The sequence below is a fragment of the Schistocerca serialis genome, chromosome 4 (assembly GCF_023864345.2).
Source record: "Schistocerca serialis cubense isolate TAMUIC-IGC-003099 chromosome 4, iqSchSeri2.2, whole genome shotgun sequence".
NCBI classification, from domain to species: Eukaryota; Metazoa; Arthropoda; class Insecta; order Orthoptera; family Acrididae; genus Schistocerca; species Schistocerca serialis.
The window spans coordinates 283,884,661-283,904,608 of NC_064641.1; the positions used below are offsets into that span (position 1 = coordinate 283,884,661).

The following is a 19,948-nucleotide window of genomic DNA, read 5'->3' on the forward strand; positions in this document are numbered from 1 at the left end:
TCGAAAACATCAAGTATTGTATAGATAAAGGAGCAGGTGAAGCCATAGGAAAGAAATCTAAATGGCAAAGGAAAATAAAAGGGTTTAAAATTTGGAGTAAAGAAACTGAAGAAATAATTAAAGGAAACCAAAGGCCGTACGAGTTCTTCTGCAGTCTCCAAATGACCAAAAGAGGGAAAACTACTCTTCGTTATCCTTGCTACCACAGCGACTCTTTCTTCTGTTCCTTCAGCTACTATCGCTTTTAATACCCCAAGGTTGTTAGATTATCAAATGGTTCAAATGGCTCTGAGCACTATGGGACTTAACATCTGAGGTCATCAGTCCCCTAGAACCTAGAACTGCTTAAACCTAACTAAACTAAGGACATCACATACATCCATGCCCGAGGCAGGATTCGAACCTGCGACCGTAGCAGTAGCGCGGTTCCAGACTGAAGCGCCTAGAATCGCTAGGCCACAACGGCCGGCGTTTGATTATCCTCTCCTTTTACATATTGAATTACCTGTTCGCTCTCCTCATATACTTACCCTGTCACTTCATCTTTTGATTATGACGTCGGCAGGTATACCATAACTATTACTATATTAAACGTATTTGGCATTGTGAATATGGACAACCATCAGCGCATGCCCAAAGGACAGAATAACACAGTTATTGCAATACCGTATAAGTTGTCGGTTTGCTACCAATTCTGTTGAGAACAACCCTGTCATTGGCTCGCAGTAGTTCACTCTCTGCCCTAGTTTCCTTTTCATAACGAAGCCTACTCCCATTATACCATTTTCTGCTGCTGTTAATGTTGCCCTATATTCATCTGACCAGAAATCCGTATCTTTTTTCCATTTCATTTCATTGACTCCCAGTATATCTGGATTTAGCCTTTACATTTCCTTTTTTAGATCTTCTAGCTTCCTCCCACATTAAACCTTCTGAAATTCCACCCTCCGAGTCGTTGTATGTTACCCTTCCATTGGTTATTCAATTTTTTCCCATGGTCACCTCCCCTCTGGTAGTCCCATACCGGAGATCCTAATAGGAAATCTTACGCCAATGAAGAGATCATCATGGCACTTTTTCAGTTACAGACCACATGTCTTTTGGGAACACACTGTGTGTCTTTAACGCAGTGTTTTCCATTGCCTTCTGCATCCTCAAGCCGTTGATCACTGCTGATTCATCTGTCTTTTAGGGGCAGTTTCCGATCCGAAGGGAAAGAGGTTGCCTTGAAACTCTGTCTACTCCTCAGCCCTCTTTGAGAAGGCCTTAGCAGAATGACGGAGTCTTCAAGAGCCACAGCTAATGATTTTTATTCAAAATTTAAGTTATGGTTCGGTTCTAACTCGGAACTCCGATGTTTTGATTACTAGTCCAAGACGCTTCGCCTAGACCAAAGCAAGAATCAAACACCTTTTTTCCCCTTTTTCTAATTATATTTTCTTACTTTAGTTATTTTCTCCTCTTACTTAAATTACCCCTAGACCCGGAATCCATCTATAATATTCGATCAGTTCAGAACTCTACCACTGCAGAAATCTGGTATTTTTCGATTCGCAGGGCCTCCATCCATCTCACTGCCCCATCCCCCCACCCCCATCACCACCCCCACCCCCGCTTCTAGCCGGCCCTTTCACTCACAATATCTTGCCTTCTCGGTCTGGCTTCGGTGCTGTTACCTCTGTGTGTTCTCTTTCTGATTCCAAGATAATGACTATTTCTTGTTGTAATTGTCACAGAGCGAGATTGTATTGTATTGTGTAGATGTAGAGTAATAGGACCTCTGAAACATTGCCACAGAATCGTTAGATACATACCTAAATTCGAAGAAAGCCCTAGTACTAAATTCATGAAATTCTTTTAACAATAATAATAATAATAATAATAATCTGTACAACATTTTAATTGCGAATTGTTAAACAAGGGTGAAAAAGGAGAAAGTCCCATTGAGCCTGCAGCATTAAGATTCAAAAGCTGGCCTACAATACCCTTCATGAAATATTCATCAGGACAGTCAGACAGAGTGCAGACACAGCAGATACACTGCGTGAAATACTTGGTCAAATGTCTAAGGTGCTTTTGAAACAGGTAGGCATCCTTTAAAATTAAGAGCAGCCTTCACGCATATTCATTACAAATCAGATTCCCACTTGCGTCATCCGACAACTGCTACCTTGCATTTCTCTGCGAAGGACTACACAGTTTCGGCATTCGAAGTATTCCAAAAGTAAGTTAGCGACTCATACGGCATTCCACACATGTGACGTAGGAGGGTAAGCATTCCTATTATGCCAGTGAAGTTACAAGTGACAGCTATTACTCTTCAAGGAAGACTTCTCTGGAGAGACGCTACTCTGTGAGGTGACAGCTGGCGAGATAAATGCTGTAGGAGCTGGCGCGTGGCATTTTCTAATTAACAGGGCTCTGCAGGCAGGACTGCTCAAGAAAACGGCAACAGCATTACTGAATGCACCTCTGTGTGGAATGACTATAGAGCGAAAGTTACACCCTCGCTCGCGAAACTCGGTTGAGACGAATGATGAAAGCAACCAGTCCACGCCGTGTAAATTCTAATACCGTGTCTGTGACTCTGCTTTGCTCCCTTTTTGGCACTTTTGTGAATAATACGAGAAAAGGCTTCAGTGGTGTGACATAAAAATTGATCTTGTATTTTACTAGCTTTGAACAAAAGTACTGCATAAGTTTAGCTAAATAAAGTGTGAAATGAAAATGAAATGCTCGTATGACATTACTGGCCGGTAGAACCCCGTCTGTGATAGATCTGCGGCCTAGTTCAAGTCATTTGAAGTCACACTGGCGCCTTGCGCATCTATGAATATAAGACGAAATGATTAGAACAACACGAACACCCAGCCAGCAACCGGAGAAAATATGTATCGAGGACCAAACGACCTAAAAAAGCAGCACTTCCCACTACAAGCACGGTGTGTTGATCATCGTCTCTTACAAATCACATACAAGAGTATCTCGCACTCCGATGCACATGCATATTTCTGAAATAACCAGGGACACATCTTGGTGTAAATAATAGTAATATCAAAGTTAGAGTCTAATCAACAATATTAGGTACATCTCCAATCTATTGCAGGTCCACATGCAACCAATAAAGCATTTTAACAACAGTTTCACATTACATTTACTCCCTCCTGATTTTATTGGTCAATAATAGTCAAAAGTGGTTCAAATGGCTCTGAGCACTATGGGACTCAAAATCTGAGGTCATCAGTCCCCTAGAACTTACAACTACTTAAACCTAACTAACCTAAGGACGACACACACATGGATGCCCGAGGTAGGATTCGAACCTGCGACCGTAGCGGTCGCGCGGTTCCAGACTGAAGCGCCTAGAACCGCTCGGCCACTACGTCCGGTCAATAATCGTCACCTTTCATAAACATGTCCATATAATTTTCGTTATTCACTATTTCATTTTAGCACAGAACGAATCTGTATAATGCAGTCACAAAAATATTTAACCACATTCTCAGTGAAATTATAGCCAGTTCTAAATACCAATATGAGATATATTTCCCTTCCTGTTCCTCCTCACTCTCTTCCACCGCTTCTCTCTCTCTCTCTCTCTCTCTCTCTCTCTCTCTCTCTCTCTCTCTCTCCCTCTCTCTCTCTCTCTCTCCCTCCCTCCTTCTCCCTCTCAGTGTATGTAGTGTGTGCGGGCTCGGTTCCAAACCACAGGCAACGTTTATTGTAGGTCAGTTCAGTGTCAACCAAGAGCATCCAATCCAGGTGTGATAGACGGCCTCAGACGAACCAGAAGTATCTGAAAGACAGTTGTATACAAATCGATCTGCTTCCTCAAGACTTGTACATGGGGTGATTAAGAAGTTTCCGTTCGAAGGCCGCACAGTCCAGAATCGTTATTCAAATCTTGTAAAATCGCCGTTACCGACGGACCAGTTTGAAATTACCCTTTTGATAAACGCAGTGTCCTGCTACGTGAAAAAGTCTTTAATTGCCTGCTGCACATCCTCGTCCGACAAAAATCGTCGACTTTTGAAAGCCTTTTTTAATGTACAGAAGGCGTGATAATCGCATGGGGAAAAATCAGGATATAGGGGGGATGCTCGAATATCTCCCACTTGAGTTGGCATACCTCCTGCATTACGACGTTCCCAATTTAGGGACGTGCGTATTCATATAGCAGCAGCACCCTTTGGCGCACAATTCCACAACGGTGGTTTTCGACAAAAGTGCTGCCTCATGGAATTCTTCTTTCTCCGTTGGATATCTACCGGTGTTCGTCCTTCGGCAGCCAAGAAAAGAATAACAGCACGTTGGTCCTGTTTGGACGCATTTGGTAATAACATCGCCATTGTTCACGTTCCCGCGTATACCGCACGCACGTCGGGAAGGTGGGAATGCCACATTAGCCGCTTGCCTGCATGTAGGTGCTTATTTACTCCCATCGAAGTCGGCTACGTTGCTTACACGTTGCAGAAATCCCCACGCGTGGAAATTTTTTGTTTACAGTTTCCCGACTACTGAATACCGGAGGGTCAGATCAGTTTGCCAGTTTGACACAAGTGCGACAGAGTAGGTCTCGCTTGCGGAAATGCTAAGTCGAACCTGGTTTGTTGTGAACTTTGCAAAACCGAATAAGACCATAAGAACAATAGCAGTGACATCCTCTGCGCAGATGAATCCCATTTTAGTTTGCAAGAATGACCCTCGTCACACATTCGTCTGCATGGACACTATTAACCAGCACCATCACAAGAATGGTTTTCAGTTTGGAAAGTAGGAGAAATCTACCAGCAGAGTGAGACGGTGAGGACAGATCGTGGGTAGTCTCTGGCTGGCACAGTCAGTAAGAGTATGCATACAATCAAAAAAATTAAAAAAAAAAGACCGCGAGTTAAGTGAAGCTGGATATTTACTAACGCCGTTGAAAAATATGACATTTGAGATACGTACGTGTCTTAAATGTCAATATTGTCAATTGTGATACATAATTACGCAACGCAGATAATTTTAGCAATATCAGAAAAATTATATAAAATATGACTGAAAGACATACATATCTTTCCCATGCTGAATCTGTATACCATGCTGAATCTAACGTAAGTCAGACATTTGAATGCCTGAGTATTTTTTTTTTTTTTTAGTTTTACGTTTATAGTTTTGCAGAGATCTAATTTTCATATACAGGCAATTTCCGGTGTAGCTTCCTAATTTAACTTTAGAAATATGTTAACTTTTTTACGTGACATTGATGAAATCAAACAAATTTTTAATTATTTTTTCTCCGCAATTATTAGTCTTTATAGCGCATAAAATTTGCAATAAGGCTAGTGATATTTTTTACGTGAAAAGAATGAAAGATTTTTGGAAAATATACAAAAACAGCAACGGTGAACTAATTTTCGAATACCGCAGCAAATGCAGACAGGAAGGATAATAATTTCATTATTAGAGCGTGGCTCTCTTTGCCTTAAATTTATTGGAAATTTTAGGTTTTAAATTTAAAATACATATAAAAAGTTGTGAACGGCGTAATATGAAAGCATTGTCAGTTTAACATTGATTACTGAAAAAAAAAAAGAATTCGAAGTAAAAAGTTGTGATCCTAAATGAGTAACCTATGTCAAAATCATTGTAAGTAACGGAACGAGAAGTGTAAATAAAGAGTGTCACAGGATTCTGAAACTACAGACGTATGACTTCAATAGGTGTGATAAATTTGTGTCAAACATTAGGAATTTACCATAAATTAGATTTTTACGTCCAAATAAAGCTGTCACGATGCCTAGTTCTGACTGAAGATCGAAAAGGGGTGTCCGCTCGCTCTTCACGCAGCTACGCCACAAGGAGCACCTGCTAGTTGTCTCACGAGGTTTTAAACACCCTTCATTTTGAGGCGACTTGGTGCACAGGCAAGACCTGGGAGCATTTCTTTTCCACTAAATGCGTTAAAACTATACGGAATACAGAAATCAGTAGATAACATAACTAACAGAAGAGACGCAGATGATCAGAATCTATGTAAATCATCGCACTGCTTGAATGGAAACTGATTCTTAGTCATCTTGTAGTGAGATTGTAGCGCTCTTGCGTTTTGGCCACGCCTCCCACCAAAAGCGCTTCGCGTCTTCGTTTTACGACACTGTATCATGCATTGAAAGAGAAAATTTAAGGATTTTGTAATCTAGTTTCCAAGTTCCACATACAATGATATAGAAGTATTGCGAATGTGGAGGCTGCAACATGTTTGTGAATACTATTGTTTGGTGTTGTGAAGTAAAACTGGAGTAGTCTGAACTGAACTGGTTTCTTTTTGTGTTGTAATATTGAATAATGCGAGTCGTGCAATTATGTAAGCGCCAACTGATAGCTGAGCCGCTAAAACTATCTAAAACTGTACAGCTCTATTTGAATTAACTTTTACCGAAATAATTAGAAAACATGAAGCTGTATGCTAAAGAAACTGTCCTATGAAATTCCGTATTCTGCAGTGCAGTGAACAGTGCTACAATGCACACCGTCATAGTACGTGACTTACAGTTTCACTACACAAATCAGGATAAAAATGCTTCATGAAATTATAAGACGGATTTTGAAAGAATAAATAATAAAATGTTTATGCGAAAACGTTCCGTAATTTTACGAAAGGAGACTGAATAAATAAATGCCAGTCATTAAATGATTAAATGATACACACTTAAATGTAACACTGTAAGAATAATTCTGTCTGCATAAGAAATGAAATCTGAAATGACCTTACCTACATTTTACCTGATAATGATTTTGAATTGCAAAGCTAACTGTAAAGTATCCTGCTATGTTTTGACAGAGATGTTACACTGGTCCTAACTAACTTTCATATGGCTTACCTATGTCAACAGAAACTCGGTGCTGATCCAAGTGATCAACATGAAAAATGCAGCCCAGCAGCAAACTAGCTAAAGGAATGAAAGCCTTGTACAACACAATGCAAAGAGCTGCAACTATGAGGTCTGTTCAAAAAATTCCGGAACTTTGTCCACAAAATTTTTGTCCTCTTACCTTTTACTTATTGCGCATGGTCTCTTTCGAAATACTCTCTTCCACAATTCGTATACCGCTGCCAACGCCGTTTCCACTTCCGGAAGCAGTCTTGTTAGCCTCTTGCCGGATCGCGTGAAATGTCGTCTGCGAATTTTATTTTACCTCGTCTATCGTTGCAAATCTTCATCCTTTCAACTCTGGAAATGAAAAGGAATCCGCAGGGGCCAGGTCGGGAAAGTAAGGAGGATGAGGCAACACAGTGATTTCGTTTTGTGTGCAACAGTCACGCACCAACAGAGACGAATGTGTAGGTGCGTTATCGTGACGCAAGAGCTATGAATTGTCTCGCCACGTTTCAGGCCATTTCTTACCCACATTTTGCCACAGTCGTCACAATACGTCCCGATAGTACCATAGATAAACAGTTTGTCCTGTGGCACGAATTCATTATGAACTAATCCTTCAAAATCAAAGCAAACTATCAGCATGGCTTTGATGTTTGACCTGATCTGACGAGCTTTTTTTGGCCTCGGAGAAAACTGAACCTTGCTCTCAACATCATAACCGTAGAACCACGTCTCATCATCAGTTATGGTCCTTTTAAGGAATATCTACACTCCGGGAAATTGAAATAAGAACACCGTGAATTCATTGTCCCAGGAAGGGGAAACTTTATTGACACATTCCTGGGGTCAGATACATCACATGATCACACTGACAGAACCACAGGCACATAGACACAGGCAACAGAGCATGCACAATGTCGGCACTAGTACAGTGTATATCCACCTTTCGCTGCAATGCAGGCTGCTATTCTCCCATGGAGACGATCGTAGAGATGCTGGATGTAGTCCTGTGGAACGGCTTGCCATGCCATTTCCACCTGGCGCCTCAGTTGGACCAGCGTTCGTGCTGGACGTGCAGACCGCGTGAGACGACGCTTCATCCAGTCCCAAACATGCTCAATGGGGGACAGATCCGGAGATCTTGCTGGCCAGGGTAGTTGACTTACACCTTCTAGAGCACGTTGGGTGGCACGGGATACATGCGGACGTGCATTGTCCTGTTGGAACAGCAAGTTCCCTTGCCGGTCTAGGAATGGTAGAACGATGGGTTCGATGACGGTTTGGATGTACCGTGCACTATTCAGTGTCCCCTCGACGATCACCAGTGGTGTACGGCCAGTGTAGGAGATCGCTCCCCACACCATGATGCCGGGTGTTGGCCCTGTGTGCCTCGGTCGTATGCAGTCCTGATTGTGGCGCTCACCTGCACGGCGCCAAACACGCATACGACCATCATTGGCACCAAGGCAGAAGCGACTCTCATCGCTGAAGACGACACGTCTCCATTCGTCCCTCCATTCACGCCTGTCGCGACACCACTGGAGGCGGGCTGCACGATGTTGGGGCGTGAGCGGAAGACGGCCTAACGGTGTGCGGGACCGTAGCCCAGCTTCATGGAGACGGTTGCGAATGGTCCTCGCCGATACCCCAGGAGCAACAGTGTCCCTAATTTGCTGGGAAGTGGCGGTGCGGTCCCCTACGGCACTGCGTAGGATCCTACGGTCTTGGCGTGCATCCGTGCGTCGCTGCGGTCCGGTCCCAGGTCGACGGGCACGTGCACCTTCCGCCGACCACTGGCGACAACATCGATGTACTGTGGAGACCTCACGCCCCACGTGTTGAGCAATTCGGCGGTACGTCCACCCGGCCTCCCGCATGCCCACTATACGCCCTAGCTCAAAGTCCGTCAACTGCACATACGGTTTACGTCCACGCTGTCGCGGCATGCTACCAGTGTTAAAGACTGCGATGGAGCTCCGTATGCCACGGCAAACTGGGTGACACTGACGGTGGCGGTGCACAAATGCTGCGCAGCTAGCGCCATTCGACGGCCAACACCGCGGTTCCTGGTGTGTCCGCTGTGCCGTGCGTGTGATCATTGCTTGTACAGCCCTCTGGCAGTGTCCGGAGCAAGTATGGTGGGTCTGACACACCGGTGTCAATGTGTTCTTTTTTCCATTTCCAGGAGTGTATGAACTTATTGACAGTTTGAAAGATTTAACGGTACCACCTCAAGCCAAGCTTCTATCCCTAGATATTGTTAACCTTTACAGCAGTATACCTGTAGATGAAACAGCTGAGATAATAAGAATGAACCTATTGAGAAACAAGACAATGAGCAAATCAGAAATCATAGAATGTGTAGATGTACTTAATCTAGTGCTCTCACATAATTACGTCTCTTTTAACAATAAAATTAACAAGCAGGACCAAGGACTAGCAATGGGAAGCCCTCTTGGTAGCCTATTAGCTGAAATATTTATCAACCATACAGAAAATAAACTTCTAACACTAAATGGTAACATCACAAGCAAAGTTAAATTCTATAAGTTTTTTAGGCTGTAATATACATAGTCAACAACAAAGAAGAAAACCAGAGGAAGACATCACTGATTTCGATTTCTACATATACACTGCCCCCCTCCTGCATCCCAAATGCCACACCAGCAGCTACAATAAAAAAATTAAAAACAGTGGACAAAGTGTTCTAGACTAATCTAGTTTAAGACTGTTTATTTTTAAGCAACATTTCTCTATGTATATATGTATGTATTAACGCTTGAAAATAGAACATGTTCGAAACGCGTTGCATTATGTTAGATTAAGCATAAAATAAAATAATAAGTGACTGGTAGAAGAAACTTGAAATAAATAATAATCCCACGCAGTCACGGTCCACAAACATAGCCATTATGGCTGAAAATAATTATATCTAGTCCTCATTTGCAGGATCCAAAAGCTCTTCACAGATTGCGAGGCGTCGCTCTTTCTGGTCTTGAATCATGCGCCATGGGACAAACTTTGCAGCAACACGATGTGTTCCTAGATGCTAACATCCGTCCGGCCATTTTTAAACTGTCTGAGCCATCCATTACACCGAGTACGGAGTAAGCACTCACCACGGTAGGCTTTCTGCATCAATTGGTGTGTCACTGTAAAGGTTTTCTTATGTTTTACGCAAAATTTAACGCAGAGGCGTTGCTCCTATAACTCTGTCATCTCGAAATTCGCGAACTGTGCGACACAATGTTCTACACAATTCAGCACTGAACAATAACTAACGGACATGCAACAATGAAACTTGCGGAAGTTCACATAAAACACAGGCACATCGCTCCAACATACCACTGTCTCGAAATTACGAATGTACCGAAATTTTTTGCACAGACCTCGTATTCTAACCACACTAAACTTCAGTTTTCAGCACTGTGATCCGCAGAGTGCAATACAGTGACACACAGTTAAAAATCCACAGTTTCGTGAGGTGACAGTGCAGGAAATTTCATTCGCTAAATGATGCAGAAGAGAGTAGCATCCGGAAACTATATTGCAACTCTTATACTTTAACAACTGTCAGCATGTTTACAAAAACCACTTAAACAAAAATATATTACTCTGCCATGAAATCAATTGGTAGAATGTTAAAGGAGTGGTTAGACTATAACTTCTGAGTGCAAGCCATTTCAACTGATAAATTCGTTTAATCACGTCAGAACAATGAAAGTAACTAACACGAAATAGTAAAGAAAAATTCGACAAAAACTTTCCGTTTTTCAGACACATCATAAATTACGCGCAAGCAGTAGTTCAACAACAACGTTGCTTGAAAATCTCCACACTTCTCAGTTAATTTTTACCAAATCAAATTTCCAGAATACGACATCATCTGTATCTTTATCTCTGCTAGCAATATTCAGATCGCTCAGTAGCTTGACCTACATCCGGCACTTGTTCCTCACAAAATACTACTGCAACAACAATGCTGCTGAAAAGTAGAGGTCATAATGCTTGTACTCACAACCGCCGTGGGGTGACACATTGACTATTGAAGAGTACTGTGTGAACAATGTCCAGTGTACAAATATTAAGTCCGACGTATCGAATGAAAGGAATAGAGCTAATATCACATCCCTTGAATACCAAAAATAGCTTAGAAACATTACAAAGCGAGTAGGCAATTGGTACCGCTGCGTGCCTGACGTGTGTGCGTGTTTTGGTGTTGCAGACAACCAGCTGACCCGCAAGACGCCGCCGTCGTACGCGGACGGCGTGTACATGCTGGCGGGCCAGAGCCGGCCCAGCCCGCGCCGCCTCAGCCAGATGTTCATGCGGGGGCAGGACGGCATGGCCTCCGCCCGCAACAGGACAGCGCTGCTCGCCTTCTTCGGTCAGTAACCACGTACCTTACGCACTAACAACCGAGTCACTACGTCCCTTATCCACTAAAAAGGAACCATTCTTTACGAACCATTCTTTACTCAGTCGCCACATAACTTAGCCACCAACAAGGAACGACTAATTAATCAGTCACCATGTCCCTTATCCAGTAAAATAGACCATTCCTAGTCAGCTGCCGTCTCCCTTATCCACTAACAAGCATCCATTCTTCTCTCAGTCACCATGTCGCTAATCCACTAAAAAGGAACCATTCTTAGCTCAGTCGCCATATATGTCACCCACTAACAAGAAACCATTCTCTAATCAGTCGCCATGTCCCTTATCCACTAAACTGGACCATTCTTTTGTCAGCTACTATGTCCCTTACCCACTTAAAGCGAACATTCATCAGTCAGTAGCCTTGCCCCTTACGCACTAACAAGGAACAGTATTTAGGCAGTCGCCATGTCCCTTATCAACTAAAGAGGAACGAACCATTCTCCAATCAGTATGTCTGTTACACACTAAAAAGGAACCATTTTTCCATGACTCACCACTCTAACTACGGTGAATCAATTAATTATCACGTTCTGAATAGTGTGTCAGGTTACAAGTGACTGTCACTGTACCCTAAGAAAAGTGACATAGCCATTAACTAACAAGTACAGTGACGTGCACAACTTAACGGCAAAAATAACTTACACGCGATGTGTCACTGTCAAGTAATATAAATAGATGAAACATGGACCATCCATAGAAAGAACTGCTACAGTATAGTGCAGAAGGTAACTAAAAAGGCCGGCCGGAGTGGCCGAGCGGTCTAGGCGCCGCAGTCTGGAACCGCACGACCGCTACGGTCGCAGGTTCGAATCCTGCCTCGGGCATGAGTGTGTGTGATGTCCTTAGGTTAGTTAGGTTTAAGTAGTTCTAAGTTCTAGGGGACAGATGACCTCAGAAGTTAAGTCCCATAGTGCTCAGAGCCATTTGAACCATTTTTGTAACTGAAAAAAGGAGCAGTGAGACGCACAAAAACGACACTTTTATTCAAAGATAATAATTATAGTGACGTCACAGCAACTGATGATGGTCATCTGGACGTTACAAACAATGGCACATCGTTCCTAATAGTGTGGAATCGTCCAGAGATCGCGGTGCCACACCAAAGTAGGCAATGTATATCGATAGCACAGACATTAGCGGAGGCTCGCTGCAGTCCGCAACGAAGTGTGGAAGACACTCCTGAAGGCGACACCTCTCCCCCAGTACTACAGTCGCACTGAGATCAAGACAGAGCCGAGCCTGGAAGAACTCTGCCGTAGTTCGAAACCTCAGCTACAGCAGTCAACATCATTGTGTAGGACCAACGATTTGTTAAAGTTTTGCTACCTCAAGACAACAGTTTCTTAATCTGTGCATCAAGTGATGGTTTCATAGTCCACGACAGTCGCAAATTGTCAAGCAGTCCTGTTGCAAAGAAGTGTATTAAAGTTAAGTAAAACTTCCATTCATTTGCGTAATAAAGTGAACTAATATTTCATGTGTACTAGTTTGATGGGCCTTCTCCCAGAGCAATCAAAGAAAGCACAGTCATAGCCAGACAAAGGTACACTACTGGCCATTAAAATTGCTACACCACGAAGATGACGAAATACAGACGCGAAATTTAACCGACAGGAAGAAGAAGCTGTGATATACAAATGATTAGCTTTTCAGAGCATTCACAGAAGGTTGGCGCCGGTGGCGACACTTACAACGTGCTCACATGAGGAAAGTTTCCAATCGATTTCTCGTACACAAACAACAGTTGACCCTCGTTGCCTGGTGAAACGTTGTTGTGATGCCTCGTGTAAGAAGGAGAAATGCGTACCTTTGATAAAGGCCGGACTGTAGCCTATCGCGATTGTGGTTCATCGTATCGCGACATTGCTGCTCGCGTTGGTCGATATCCAATGACTGTTAGCAGAATATGGAATCGGTGCATCCAGGACGGTAATACGGAACGCCGTGCTAGATCCCAACGGCCTCCTATCACTAGCAGGCGACATGACAGGCATCTTATCCGCATGGCTGTAACGGATCGTGCTGCCACGTCTCGATCCCTGAGTCAACAGATGGGGACATTTGCAAGACAACAACCATCTGCACGAACAGTTCGACGACGTCTGCAGCAGCATGGGCTATCAGCTCGGAGACCATGGCTGTTGTTACCCTTGACGCTGCACCACAGACAGGAGCGCCTGTGATGATGTACTCAGCGACGAACCTGGGACTTTAGCAAGACTACAACCATCTGCACGAACAGTTCAACGACGTTTGCAGCAGCTTGCACTATCAGCTCGGAGACCATGGTTGCGGTTACCCTTGACGCTGCATCACAGACAGAAGCGCCTGCGATGGTGCACGACTGGCAAAACGTCATTTTTTCGGATGAATCCAGGTTCTGTTTACAGCATCATGATGGTCGCATCCGTGTTTAGCAACATCGCAGTGAACGCACATTGGAAGCGTGTATTCGTCATCGCCATACTGGCCTATCACCCGGCGTGATGATATGGGGTGCCACTGGTTGCACGTCTCGGTCACCTCCTGTTCGCATTGACGGCACTTTGAATAGTGGACGTTACATTTCAGATGTGTTACGACCCGTGGCTCTAACCTTCATTCGATCCCTGCGAAACTCTAGATTTCAGCAGGATAATGCATGACCGCATGTTGCAGGTCTTTCTGGATACAGAAAATGTTCGACTGTTCCCCCGGTCAGAACATTTCCCAGATCTCTCACCAATTGAAAACGTCTTGTCAATGGTGGCCGAGCAACTGGCTCGTAACATACGCCAGTCACTACTCTTGATGATGTGTGGTATCGTGTTGAAGTTCCATGGGCAGCTGTACCTGTACACGCCATCCACGCTCTGTTTGACTCAATGCCCAGGCGTATCAAGGCCGTTATTACGGCCAGAGGTGGTTGTTTGGGTACTGATTTCTCAGGATCTATGCACCCAAATTGCGTGAAAATGTAATCACATGTCAGTTCTAGTATATTTGTCCTATGAATACCCGTTTATCATCTGCATTTCTTCTTGGGGTAGCAATTTTAATGGCCAGTAGTGTAGTTTCATCTGGTCGCAACAACTAGGATGTGTGAGCGCGGGGACACCAATGCATGCTTTGTAGCGTGCTTCCATGCTGACTGTAAGGCTGGTAAGGAAGTTGCTTATTCTAGGATGTTTCATTCCTCCGCCAGCGTGGCTGACAACTGCTGGGTGTTCTTTGGTGCATGCGGCCATGCTGAAATAAGTCACCACGGCGCAATCCACACGTTCTCGATGTTATGTAAGTCGGATGAACGGTCAGGTCAGTTCATTCGCCGAATATGTTCTCATTTCAAGAGCTCCTCTACCTGCGTTGTTCGATGAGGTCGCCCACTGTCAGCCATAAAATAAAGCAAGGGCCGAATGGTCCCCTGAAGAGACGCACATGAGAAAGGAGTACAGTGTGACAATAACGTTGACCAGTGATTGTACCGTGTTTAAAGATTTGAACATCAGTACGCCCATACAATATTATGCCTCTCCACACCATAACATTTAGACCACCAAAACGATCGTATTAGACAATGGGTATATTATGTGTTCCCACCTGTCGCCATATGAGGGAACGCTCACGTGCACCAACGACGATCCATGACTTGTCAGCCGGCCTCTATGGCCGAACGGTTCTAGGCGCTTCAGTCCGGAACCGCGGTGCTGCTACGGTCGCAGGCTCGATTCCTGCCTCGGGCATGGATGTGTGTGATGTCCTTAGGTTAGTTAGGTTTAAGTAGTTGTAAGTCTAGGTGTAACGTCCACCCTCGGGCGTACGTTAACTCTTTAAAGCCTGTACTGTGATAAGTTGACAGGCTTCTCCTTATAGGAAAGGATTTTAGTACATATGTTGACCGCGTGTACCTGAATGGAAGCAAAATCGGACTTGTACCCAGTCAGTAACAACAATGATACGTCAAGCAAGTATAAGTGCAACTACACGTTAGGACAGGTAAGAAACACACATCGCAGATGCTACCAATGGTTAATAATACGGTCGCCAGCCTAATTAGGCATTGAGTGAGTTTTTCCCTTGTACAAGTAGATGTACGTACAAGCATAACCACACGTAGTAATACTGTATTATATGGTGAATTTTAGTGCCAGAAAAATCTACTGAACTAAGATTTTGCCTTTCTGTACTAATTTGAACAAGCTATAAATACACAACATTACACTACAATGATTACTACGAAATGCGTTTTGTCTATTGATCCGACTGAAATCGGGCATAGACTACCCTAGAAATAGCACTTTTGAAACACGCATACAACGTCAATTTTAATAAGAGTAAACACTGATAAATTTAGGTTTTATATTGACTTTAACTTTGCAGGTCAAATCAGTTCAGTACACTCCAGAATTTAATCGAATAGAAAAGAAAAGAGTGGAAGGGGGGGGGGACCCTGAAACTGTTATGATCACTGTGTTGAAACCATTAATTGTTGGAAACAGCCCGCATCTCGTGGTCGTGCGGTAGCGTTCTCGCTTCCCACGCCCGGGTTCCCGGGTTCGATTCCCGGCGGGGTCAGGGATTTTCTCTGCCTCGTGATGGCTGGGTGTTGTGTGATGTCCATAGGTTAGTTAGGTTTAAGTAGTTCTAAGTTCTAGGGGACTGATGACCATAGATGTTAAGTCCCATAGTGCTCATAGCCATTTTATTGGAAACATTAAGCACTCAAGATTTACAAAATATGAGTTACTACTCTTTTAGTCTTATTACTTCCTCATTTAACTACCATTATTTTTGTCTCAAATTAATTAAGCTTCCTTACTAAGCCAATTCCAAAATTATCTTACAACTTTGTCAGACCTTTGCTCTTTACTTATATTTTCATTAACCATAAAGCTCCTTAAAATTCATTCTAGCATAAACAGGTCTGCAGATAATTCTTATTAACATAAACTTTAAATCTTCATATCGGGACACTCGTATTGCACAACATGTGGAAAGGACCCTGTCTAGGTTAGTGACTAGGATAATTAATTGATAGGACAATTCTGGTAAAAGTTAAGCTGTTATTGAACAGTCAGAAACAAAATTAACACTGGTCCACACGAATACAATTCTAAAGATTCAACCTGTGCGAGTCGATGCGGTGGTTGGCGGGCGGCGAGATGCCGAGACGCACAGCGCACATACAATCACAGCTATGGCTTTTGCTGTAGCGGCACTTTGCTTCTTCTTGGCGTCGTAATCCTTTTCAATCCAGTGCCATTAGAATATAGCCATGCTGTATAGTCGTCGGACACGGCACATCCGAGGCTCAATGGAACCACTTTTTCCAGGATAGCCTCCTCGATCCGGTACGTGTTCCTCAGACCGATGCCCAACTCCGACTGTACCGCTGCTGAGCCCGTTATGCCGTGCCGCGCCCGTGTGCATTTTCCCGCGCTCGCCTGCCATCCACCTTTTTCCGCTCCCCTACAGATAGGGTATTCACCAAAGGTTTACATTCCACATATCTTAATACATTGCCTACGCATGGACCAGCCACACAAATACAATTTCAGACATGTTACAACAGATTCAACAGGGATTACACCTCAATTTTGTTATAGCATTGCTTGAAATCTGACATAAATATTAATATTCACATCTAAAGTTGCTTACATTTTCTTTAACATAATGACACGAAAAGAAAAAGAAATGAAATTAAAACATTACGTACATTAATTCATCGAAATTCCAAAGAAAAAATTTATTATATGTTCAGTAGTTGTTGTTACATAGGGGACTAATGACCTCAGATATTAAGTCGAATAGTGCTTAGAGCCATTTGAAATCACTTGTCAAAGCGATGGTGGAGCAACGGAACGCCCTACCACAAGAATTCCTTACCACTCTTGTGTTCAGCATGGGAGTATGTTGCGGTGTATGCAGCACCGTCCTCGGTGATCACACACTCCATTAAGAGCAAGTCCTGCTGTTTGTTATGTCCAGGAGGCCATCACGAATCGCGGTGACTTGACTGTAATTACTGTCTTTCAATAAAAGTCCCATTTATCTTCGTCTAATTGCTTATTTCTTTCAGTTATCTTCTGTACTATACTCCAGCAGGTCTTTTATGTATGATCCAAGTTTCATCGAGGTATGTTATTCAGCCAAGTTACTTTCGACTTTAAGTTTTCCACATAAGCCTATTTTAAATCTGCATCCGTACTCTGGAAACTGCTATCAAGGGCATGGTAAAGGTTACTTCCCATGGTACCGTATATCAGAGTTTATTCCCGTTGCATCCATATATGAGCGCAGGAAGAATGCGTAGTGATGTTTAAGATTTATGGCTACGGGGAACGCAGTCTTCATGTCATTATATAACGTTCGATTTTGAGGGATCTAGCCATATCATCCGACATTCATCGAATCGATGTGCGATATTTTGCAGAAACCGGCAGCTGGGGGTATCGTTTCGTGAAGGCTGCTGTGGGTTCCTAGTTGGACAGAGCATGTTACTGAAAGACAAAACAGTCAAACATATTAAAATGAATACGTCGCAACATCTATACGATATGTATGTATCAGGTACATCTGGTGATCAGGCTGCAAGCGTCAAAATTGATCATGGTATAAAATTTAGAGATCCTTTATGAGCACCACATAACAACAGAGTTAGATAAGTATAAAAGATTGCACTATAGCTCCTCATGAAACAATGCATTCGCATTGCTAAAATCAGGCACGCTCGCTCCCTTGTACGCAGAGATCTGACGCCCACGACTCTATGGAACAATCTCCGTAGTTTGGGGGTCGGAAAGGCAAAATCGGAAACTACTTTTCATGTGTCAGCTAACGAATTAAATGAATTCTTCTCTGCACCTCTGCATACCCACACGGCTGATAATTACCGTCCACAAGAATCCCCAAACAGGATAACTATCAACGATACCTTCCATCTAAAACATGTAACAATAAATACGGCAAGAAAAGCAATAATGAGAATCTCTTCTGATGCAATAGGCAATGACAGTATCGGTATAACCATGATTAAGAATGTTGCCGATATCTTAGTACCAGTCTTAACTGACATATTTAATTTTTCCCTCGTGAACGGAATATCCCCACTGCACGGAGAAGAAGCATAATTCGACCCATCCCTAAGATCGAAAACCCGCTACTGCCTAGTGATTACCGATCAATTAGCATACTGCCTGCTGTTTTTAAAGCACTTGAATATATTGTTCATGATCAAATCACTGAACACCTGGATGAATTCAGCCTATATGACAAATTTCAATCCGGTTTCCGTAAACATCACAGCACAAACACTGCTCTAATTAAAGTAACTGATGACCTGAAATACGCCATCGACAACCGAATGGCAACAATATTGACGCTACTGGGCTTCAGCAAAGCTTTTGACACTGTTAACTTTGACATATTGCTCAGAAAAATGCAACAGCTTAATTTCTCAGATAGTGCAATGAGATGGTTTGAAAGCTACTTAAAAGACAGACAGCCATGTGTTGTCTGCGTAAATGAAAAATCTTCCTGGAAACATGTTTCCTCGGGAGTGCCACAAGGATCAGTCTTAGGATCACTTTTGTTTTCTTTATATGTCAACGATATTTCGTCGGCTTTGTCCTCCTGTAAATATCATTTCTATGCCGACGAACTCCAGCTCTACCTAAGCGTCAGACCTGAAGATGTAAACACTGCAATCGCTCAGATGAATGATGATCTGTCTTCAGTAGTGACATGGGTGAAAAACCTGAGGCTTAAACTAAATGCAAAAAAGACGCAAGTAATCTTAATAGCCCATCAGAAATTAATGAGTTCAGATTTCCGCGAACGGCTACCTCCTATTCTGCTCGACGGTACTCCAATACCATATCAGAAAACAGTTAAGAACTTGGGTGTAACTTTGGATGAGCATCTCAACTGGGCGGAGAATACAGTCGCAATGTGCCGGAAGACGTCTGCTTCTCTCCTTGCTCTCAAAAAGTTTCGGAACATATTTCCACAGGACTTGAAATGCCAGCTCCTGTAAGCACTCGTTCTACCGAACCTCCACTATTGTGATGTAATTCAACAAGGCATGAGTAGTGAAAACAAAAGACGGCTAGAACTAACCATGCGTTACACCTGCAACCTTGACTGATATGATCATGTTAGTGCTTCATACTCCGAGCTAGGGTGGCTGCGGCCGGACAAATTGCGTGACTACCACACTCTATGTCTACTTCACCGACTCCTCGTCGTGCAAGCACCCCAGTACCTCGCTTCAGAGATTAAAAACCTGTCATGCCATCATAATCGAAACACGAGGCCACTCTTATTTGGTATCCTAACTGTGCCCACTCACAAAACAAAAACTTTTGCGAACTCCTTCTCAGTTGCCGCTGTTCGCCTCTGGAACAAACTGCCCCTTACCTTGCGCAAAATTCAATCCCCTGCTGCTTTTATGAAGAAGTTGAAGCTTTTCCTACTATCATCCTCATAACGTTCTCCCCAAAATTAATGTACATGGCCAATCCTTTCATCTGTCCAATAGCAAAGCTAGCGTTTCCTATCTTCCTCCTGAGATGCCTTCCTCTTCATCTATCTCTATTAGCCACGTAATCTTCTTTTCCTTTATATTTCCTTAATTATGTTTCATCATGTCTCTATTCTTCTCCTCC

At 43.2% G+C, this 19,948-nt stretch overlaps 1 protein-coding gene across 1 annotated transcript in view; it reads left to right on the forward strand.

Moving 5' to 3' along the window:
• Positions 1–19,948, forward strand: part of LOC126474174 (dual oxidase) — a 547,064-nt gene that overhangs the window by 374,680 nt on the left and 152,436 nt on the right. Inside the window, exon 3 of the mRNA XM_050101634.1 lies at positions 11,092–11,253. Within this exon, the coding sequence (XP_049957591.1) occupies positions 11,092–11,253 (162 nt within the window). The remainder of the gene's footprint in view (positions 1–11,091; positions 11,254–19,948) is intronic.